Source organism: Orycteropus afer, unplaced genomic scaffold (assembly GCF_000298275.1).
Source record: "Orycteropus afer afer isolate SDZICR_OR568_19922 unplaced genomic scaffold, OryAfe1.0 scaffold00052, whole genome shotgun sequence".
Lineage (NCBI taxonomy): Eukaryota > Metazoa > Chordata > Mammalia > Tubulidentata > Orycteropodidae > Orycteropus > Orycteropus afer.
In genome coordinates, this window is record NW_006921639.1 from 4,449,166 (window position 1) to 4,458,506 (window position 9,341).

Here is a 9,341-nt window from a genome sequence, read left to right on the forward strand (position 1 = left end):
TTTAATTTTATATTGTGATCTGGGTGCAAATTTACAAAGCAGATTCATTTCACTCTCAACAGTTCATGCACATTTGGTTTCATGGCCCTGATTGCAATTCCCAATCATAAAAAGCTCTTCTCCCATCTCTTCCATGTGACTATCCCTTCCCTGTGCCCTTCATATCTATCCATTCCTACTTGTCCAGCTTTCCATCTATGTGAATGCTGCCCTTCTGATGTCTCACAGTTGACTGATCTAAGGGGTGCATCTCCCTGGGGTACACGTTCTTGCATTTAAGTCTTTCTACTATTAGGCTGAGAGCTAATCCATGGAAGTGAGTCCATTTCCAGGCCCAAAGGATAACTCAGTGCCATAGTCTTAGGGGTCAGGAAACCTTTCTTGATCCCCACAAGCTCTGAGTATTAGATAGTTCCCCTGATCACAGACCTCACTACATTGTACTGTACTTATTTTTCTTTATTATATTCCCCACTATCCACTCCTTACTATCCCTAGCCTGACAAAACCCTGCCAAATGGCTATGTTCTTGTGATTCAAGAATGCACAGGAAGCATGCTCTTAGCCAAAAATGAGCATATAAAAGCAATAAGCCACAGTTTTCAAAAATGAATCATATATCCTATGTGCCTGGTAGAAGGTTCTGTATGAGACACGTCACCTCTGCTCCCAAGGACCTTATAATCTAGAAAGGGAAAAAAGATAATGATACACAATGACTTCAAGAAAGACAGACCATAATGTGCATGGTCTCCAAGTCTCTCCCCACAATTTATTTATTAATTTCAAAGGAAAGACAATAACTTTATGGCTTAGAAATCAGGCAATTACCACCTTATCCAAGTAATCAGAGTTAAGCATCACCAGTAAGCACATATTGACAGCATGTGCCTCTGGATATGATCCCCCAAGACATAACACTTCCATGAAAGTCTTGCCAAAATTCATCTAATCGTGGATAAACATAAGACAAACCCAAACTGAGGGACAGTCTACAATAACTGTCCTATTTTCTACCAGTCACCCAGACCTAAAAATCCCAGGGGTTTTGCTGTAATAGCCTCCCATCTCTATACTTTCCTTTTTCTTAACAGTCTCTACATCTTGATTATTCTGCCTAAAAAAATGCCACCTTGGCCTCTTGCTCTTTACCTTCTTTCTCAGGACCCCCATCCAAGTCTAGGTTCCAGTCCTCATCATCCTCCCCCCCATCATTTCCTCTAGGTCCCTCAATACCAGCCTCCCCTCCTACAAAATGCGCTGCAATCTGAGAAATCATCCTAGAAAAGAATTCTCCCAACCTCCTGCTCAAAGCCCTTCCGTGGCTCCTCACTGCCTGAGCACCTCCACCTCCCTTCCACGGCCCCACTGGCAGCATCCATAGCTTTCCACTGCTTTCCTCCAAGCATCTCCAGTCCAAAGGAGCAGTTTCTTCACTGTCTATGGCCATAGATCATGGCTGCATTCACATTCTTTCCTTACTCAGAATGTCTATTCTCTTCTTGGGCTATTTTCCAAGAATCAGGTTAAAGTATGCATATCTCAAAAATTTTCCTGGAATAATCTAGTCCTCCCTGGCATCCTGTTTTCCAAGCTTCTACAATACTTTCTAAGATGTACTACCCAAATTTGCACTAAGATATATGCTGCCCAGAAATGATTCACTCTTGATTCATAATTTCTGACTGCTCTAAGAACAATCAAAACCAAACTATTTAATTCTATTTTGTAAGAAATATATTTTTTAAAGAATACGTTTTATTCTAAGTGAATATTTTACATAATTTAAAAAAACTCATCAGGAAAAATCTGATCTATCAAGCAAAATCAACTTCATGACTTCATCAAATATCAGTTTATAAACTTGACCATTTCCTTTATATCTTGAATGACTTAGCTGCAAAGTTATTTAGTAGAGGCATTTTAAATATTAAGACGCCAAAAAGTGTTACCTTCCTAGTAGTTACCTGTACTGGGGAAGCATTTGAATATCCCCCCATGGTGATGGGAACAGAGAACTGCTCCATAAATACTGGCAACGTTCCTAATTTTCCAGGGAAGACAAAGTCAAACAGCGACCACAGCTCTCGGAGGTTATTCTGCACTGGTGAGCCTGACAAGATGATGCGATGAGGGGTGCGGAACTATGAAAGAAAATACCTTAACAATAAATTCACCTTTCAGTAAAGAATCATCATCTCAACCCCAAACACTCCCCTGTTGTTGAACACATTTGTATCACTTTACTTCTTATATAACTTTGGTCCTCCCCAAAACACTGAAATTTTATGCAATTATAATTCTTCAACTACATTTAGAGGGAAAAAATGTTTCCTTAATGTTCAAGGTGAATAATAAGGATTAGGGTTCGATTTGGTGACATTCTAACAATTGGTCTTTACAAGAGACATTAAGTAATATGAACAATTGGAATGAAAAAGCATGAGGAAGGGTGATATTTTTCACATTATGGCAAAAAATGTACATTTTAAATTTCTTTTGCAAAGGCAATAGATAAGATTCAATAAGTATGTTTTGGTAATCTTATTAAGCAGATAGTTTATTTTTATTTAAATACTGCTATCCATCTGAGCTCTGGTAGCATAGTGGCTAAGACACTTGCCTGCTAACCAGACGGCTGGCGGCTCAAACCCACCAGCCACTCCTCGGAAGGAAGGTTGGGCAATCCTACTTCCGTAGTGATACTGCCTCGGAAACCCAAGGAGGGGTCGCTATGAGTCGGGGCCGACTCGACGGCACATAACAACAACAACAACATCCATCTGAAAATCCCCTGTTATAAGAAGAGACCATACCTGTTTGCAAGCAAGGGTAATGGCAGCATTTGGATTTCGAATTTTGTGTCCTTCATCTAAGATCACATAATGCCAGTCATGCCTGCTAATGTCATCTCGCATCAGTCGAATATAGGAGTAAGAAGTGATCAAAATTCCATGACAATGAGCAATATCACGAATTAGTGTCTCCTAAAACCATAATAAAATGAAGTCAATTTTAATGAGAAGATAAATTAAACGAGCATGACTATTAAAATGACAACTTTTCATCATAACACAATCTAAAGCATTTTGCAAATGTGTACAATTATGAACATAAAACATACAATCATAATTATGTATTACTGAAACTGGAGGTTTACATTCACAATTAATTCGCAAAGGAGTTAATACAGACTAAAATATCCACTAAATGTAGGGACCCTCAAAATAAAACCAGTGAAAGTAATAACATGTAAACAATTACCTAATTTTATTTTCCTAAAACATCCTTTGTGTTCATCTTTGTTAAACCTGGAAAGCGATTTGTTATTTTAAAGTAAAAGAAAGAAAATGAAACAAAAGTCCAGAAAAGAAGAAGATAGATTTATATAAGAGTTCTAACAATGTTTAACAGGGATTCTAGGAGGACAGAGTGGAAAGCATATAAGCAATTTTTTTTTTTTAATGATAGAAGAAAATTCCATAAAATGAGGAGAGACTTGAGGCTACAGAGCAAAACATTCCACAAGTGCCAGGCAGAAACAATGGAAAAAGACACATCTAGGCATGTCCTACTTAAATGTCTGAATTCCATAAACACAGAAAAATAAAGAGAAAACGCTATAGCTTCCAGTCAGAACAAAACAGAAAAAGGAAAAGAAGAGATACCCTACAGAGGAAAAAGAATCTGCCTGGATTGGGTATTGTCTCTGCAACACTAAAAATGTCAGAAAGCAAAGGGAAAGTCATGGATTGAACTGTATCTCCCAGAAATAATGTGTTATAAATTCTAACTTCTATGCCTGTGGTATAATCCCATCTGGGAATGGGTTGTCTTTGTTATGTTAATGAGACAGAATTAGTGGGTGTGTTTTGAGTTAATTTCTTATAAGGTATAAAAAGAGCAGATTAGGAAAAGAAAGCAAGCAGAGATGGGGGAAGATTGCTGCTAAACCACAAAGAGATCTCCAAGGAACCAGGAAACAGAAGCTGAAGAGAAAGGACTTTTCCCCAGAGTGGACAGAGACAGAAAGCCTTCCTCTGGAGCCAGTGCCCTGAATTCAGACTTCTAGCCTCCTAAACTATGAGAAGATACATTTCTGTTTGTTAAAGCCAGCCACTTGTGATATGTTTGTTATAGCAGCACTAGACAACTAAGATAGAGTATCTTTACATTATCCTAAGGAAGGAAAAATGGTGGCCCAATAATAGAAAGGCATTCTATATCTAACAAAACTAGCAGTCATGAAATATAAAGAAATAAATTCCACTTTTAGACATGCCAGGACTCAGAAAATAAGCAACCAATAGAGTGGTGGTGCAAACAGTGAACATTCTTGGCTGCGAATACACCCTGAGACAACTCAGAAGAAAGGCCTGGCAATCTATGCCAAAATCAGCCACTGAAAAAACCCTATGGAACGTGGTTCTACTCTGACATACATGGAGTTGCCATGAGTTGGAATCATCTTGATGGCAACTGATTATATCCAGACAATGGAGCAGTGCTGTCATTAAAAGAACAACATAGCTTCTAAGATGCAACTATTGGTCTCATCTTGTCTGCAGCAAAGAAGAGTGAAGAAAATCAAAGTCATATGGTAATAATTAGTCCAAAGATATGATGGACCACAAGGACCTCAGCCTTCATGACCCCAAGACCAGAAGAACTAGATGGTGCCCAACTACCAATGCCAGCCACTCAGAAAGGGATCAAATTGGAGATATTGTATAGAGTGGGAGGAAAAATATGGAACAAAATTCAAAATCACAAAAATGACCAGAATTTCTGGTCAGATAGAGACTGGTAGAACCCCTGAAACTATGGCCCCAGGTTATCCTTCAGGCCTAGAAATGGACTCACTTCTGTGGATTGGCTCTCAGCCCAATAGTAGAAAGACCTATCCCAGGGAAATGCACCCACCTACTCTAGGGAGATGCACCCCTTAGATCAACCAGCCATGTGACATCAGAGGGGCAGCATTCACATAGAGCTGGACAGACAGGAATGCATAAAAAAGAAGGGCACAGGGATGGGGCAGTCACAGGGAGGAGGGTTGGGGATGGTATTTGGGGCCATGAAATCAAATGTGCATGAACTATTGAATGGAAAACAAACCTGCTTTGTAAATTTGCACACAAAGCGCACACGCACACACACACACACACACACACACAAAAGAGCAATATAGCTTTACATGGACTGAAAAGAAAGATGCTCATAGGATGCTGCTAAGTGGAAAAGGCACTCTGCAGAATAGCACAAACAGTACTGCTACAAGCAGTCCCTGACTTATGATGTATTCAAGTTTTAACAAATCACATTTATGATTGACTTTTTTTTTTTGGTACATCTTATCGTTAGTCTTGAAGCCCTGGTAGTGCAGTGGTTAAGCACTCAGCTGCTAACCCAAAGGTTAGAGGTTCAAACCCACCAGCTGCTACACAGAACTAAGATGTGGCAATCTGCTTCTGTAAAGATTTAAAACCTTGGAAACCGTACAGGGTAATTCTACTCTGTTCTACAGGGTCATTATGAGTTGGAAATGACTCAACAGCAATGGGTAGGGATCGTTAGTAATATGTATGTGTGTGTATATTAAGATGTATCTGCAATCCCTAAACACAAATAAAGACCAGATTTATAAAGATACTGATAATAAAAAGCAATAATAATGACAACTAAAATAATAATAACGAAGTGTTCAACTTATATGAGCACCAACTTAAGACAGTGTCACCACCACCAGAATAGAACCTTTTCACAAGTCAGGGACTACGTGTATATTCTGAGATATATTTCTCATAGAAACCTTTGAGAAAAGAGATAGATATATTACTAACCCTATTTTAAAGATGAGGAAACTGTCTTAGAGATAGTAAATAATGCTAGGTCATGCAGCTGGTAAATGGTAGTCAGGAACTAAATGTAGAAAAGCAGTCAACTCCAAAGCTAGTACTACTAAGTATTAGGCTACGCAGCCTCTTACTGAAGTATAAAAGACAAAAATTTAAAGGGGAAATTGAATATGCATATTATTTCTTAAAATAAATCATACATAATAGTTACACCGAAACATTGTTTTAAATGTTAATAAACTGTTAAGAAAGAATTTCAAAATATAAAAAGGTATATGCTTAAAGTGTTACTATAATTTCAGTTTACTTTAACAAAGCTGAGAGTGAGAGTAGGAGAAAAAACTCATCCTATGCAAGGATGGAAAGGGGGTAATAGATACTTTTAAATTCTTAACTTCAATAGATACGCAAACCAAAAATCCAAACTCATTGCTGTCGAGTTGGATCCAACTCATAGCAACCCCTCCTTGAGTTTCTGAGGCGGGATCACTACAGAATTAGATTGCCCAACCTTCCTTCTGAGGATAGTAGTAGTGCCTCAGAAACCCAAGGAAGGGTCTGATTAATAGTTGCTACTTCAGTGCGTACTGTTATTACGTATCAAGTCAATTTTCAATTCATAGCAACCCCATGGGACAGAACACAACTACCCCATAGGGTTTTCTAGGCTATAATCTTTATGGGAGCAGATTGCCTGGTCTTTCTCCCATGGAGCAGCTGGATGGGTCTGAACTGCTAATTGGTTAGCAGCCCAGCACTTAAGTGTTGCACCAGTGGGACGCACTATAGATAGTTCCCGACTTACAACCTATTTGAGTTACTATGAACTGCACTTAGTGACAGTTTTGAACATCTTTTGTACATCTTATCATTAGTAATATGTACTACTACATAAAATGTGGCAGTGTGTAATTTGCTCATGTTATCATTCTTAGATGTTCACTCCCAGATGTTCAATGTTATGATTTATAAACAGACTGATAATAAAAGGTAATAATAATGAAAACTTAAAAAAGGAAAAGAGAGATTTGACTTATGTCAGAATTGACTTGCAATGGAGTTGTTGGAATGGAACGCTGTTTTCAGTTGAGGACTACTTGTAATAGAAAAGAAACAGAATATAGACCTATTAAATTAATAAAGGGGAAAAAGTAACAGAAAATAGGAAAAATCAGGAAAAGAAAATATAATAAACACAAACAGAACAAGTTTAAGACTAGCCACACTGAGGGATCACCTGGGATGGTAGGTTGTAACAGCAAAACTTCCCACTGGTAACCAAGACTCCAAACAGAATGGCACTGAAAGCTTAAAATAGGGGAATTATCAATTATATGCCAAAGAAATACAAACAAAAAAGGCAGGGTCAGCAGTGTAAATATTAGACAAAAAGAACTGAACAGAATAAAGAGGGGCTACTTTGTATTTTAAAGGAGACAATATGCTGAAGAAGGAGTCATGACTCTCTTAACTACCAAAAAGCACTGCAATGCAACAGAAAAGCAAACTCTAGAACTACAGGGAAACACCCACATGGTCACAACCCTGTTAGGAGGTGCATCGACAGCCTCACTCAGAATCTGAAAAATCAGAAAAGATAAGACTAAAGAAAAAAGTTTAAAACTTAGGATATGAAGGATTTGGATATTACTATCACTGAGCTCCTTTTAACAGCTATCATAAAAGCTTTAGATGACACAAAGAATCTTTTATCTGTTTTCATACTCTATTAAGAAAGACTTTAAGCAGTCAACTTAAGCTGCTAAAAAAGAAAGAAGTAGGAGTTCCGGCAAGATGGCAGACTAGGCAGAAAGACTGCACAAACCCTTTTCAACAATGAAAAGGGAAACCAATTAACACAGACACAGAAGATAATCTTGGACCCCTGAGCCTTGAAGGGAAGGATATAAAAGTGGACTAACCCCCAACCAGCAGAAGAATTTGCATGAAAATAGCAAAAAAGGAGACTTATGGAGCTGCAGTATGGCAGCGATCCTGACGGCACAGACAGGTTGGAGATTTCCGAATGGTGGCAGGACCTAAGAATTAACCTAAAAATCACCCTGCTGGCCAGGGACTGCACAGAGGACTGTGCACAGTAGCTGGGGAACAAATGGAGAAGGTGCAGAGAAAGGTGGGCTAAACTGTGGACTTTTACCGGTCTGGAGGACACTGCCATTTTAAAGGTTTAAAAAGCAGCTTGACTATTTCGGATATTTAAAGAGACAGTGCTCTCGCAGATTTCTGGGGCTTAAGAACACGTTCTGCTTTCCAGCAACCCCAAGGGCACTCAGGACCTGCAAGACTGAAAAGGTACAACATTCCTCGTTACTCTTATACCCCACACCCGTTTGATGAATGGAGGTGCGGTCATCCCCTACTCCCACCTAACTTTTGGGCCCACAGGAACTCCATCACAGTCTGTGTGCCCAGACAGAGCCTGGGTGCCTTGCCCTGTCCTCCACTGATTTTTTTTCTCTTTTTTTATTTTTATTTTTTTCTTTTTTGCTTTATTTTTTCTGGTGATCAGTTTGCTTGTATTTGTCTGTTTTAAAACAACTAATATTATTAATACTTTTGTCCTTTTTATTATTATTCTTAATCTTCCCCTCCCAGGTCCTAGTTTTCAGCATTTTTTCCTTTCCCTGTACCTGGCTGAAATTTTTATTTATTTAATTTTTAATTTAAGCTTTTTTTCCCCCGCTTTTTTCTTGTGGTTAACCCTGTTCTTTGATTTTCTTTTTGCATTTTTCCCATCTCTTTTTTCATTTATTATTTTCCTTCCCTACTTTTTTTTTTTTTTTTATTTTTCTTCTTAGTGCCCTATCCCCAGATATTGCAGGTCTACTTGTTTTTTCTTCTTTTTTCCCCCTTTTTTCTTTTTTGGTTACTGTTCCTGTGTGATTACATGGTATGTTTTTCGTCCATGGGCTTTTAGTTTTTTGATGGTTATTCAATTGTAATTTGTTTCTAACTGAGTGGGAGACAACAACAGTCCCCATAAGACACAACTACACCCGTACCTCCTAAGACTTCACTTACTGAGTTCCTTCTCCACCAACGGGCCAACGATAAAAAACCACCAAGAAAGGCCTGAATCACCCTTGGCTGCTCTTCACAAACAGTTAACAGAGATATAAATACAACGACGCCACGATGCCTCAGAAACAACAGACCATCACAGTTCACACAAAGAAGCAGGATAAAGTGGTAGAAACAAGGAGCAGGATATAGACCCAGAACACATTCCTGAAGAAGAAGCAGCATTGGAACTCTCTCTTAAGGAATTTAAAAGAATTATCTTCAGGTGTCTTCAAAGGATTGAGAGACAGACCAAAGAAAACACAGAAAAAACCTTGCAAGAATTTTGGAAGAAAATACAAGAACAAAAAGACAAAATAAATGAAAAATTAGAAATGATTCTAAATCTACAGATAGAAATCCAGAAGATTAATACTAAATTGTCAGAAATAGATAACACAT

At 38.3% G+C, this 9,341-nt stretch overlaps 1 protein-coding gene across 1 annotated transcript in view; it reads right to left on the bottom strand.

Moving 5' to 3' along the window:
• Positions 1-9,341, bottom strand: part of ERCC6 (ERCC excision repair 6, chromatin remodeling factor) — a 111,635-nt gene that overhangs the window by 21,147 nt on the left and 81,147 nt on the right. Inside the window, exons 8-9 of the mRNA XM_007938610.1 lie at positions 2,817-2,987; positions 1,968-2,144 (exon numbers count right to left, since the gene is read on the bottom strand). Coding sequence (XP_007936801.1) covers positions 1,968-2,144; positions 2,817-2,987 — 348 coding nt within the window. The remainder of the gene's footprint in view (positions 1-1,967; positions 2,145-2,816; positions 2,988-9,341) is intronic.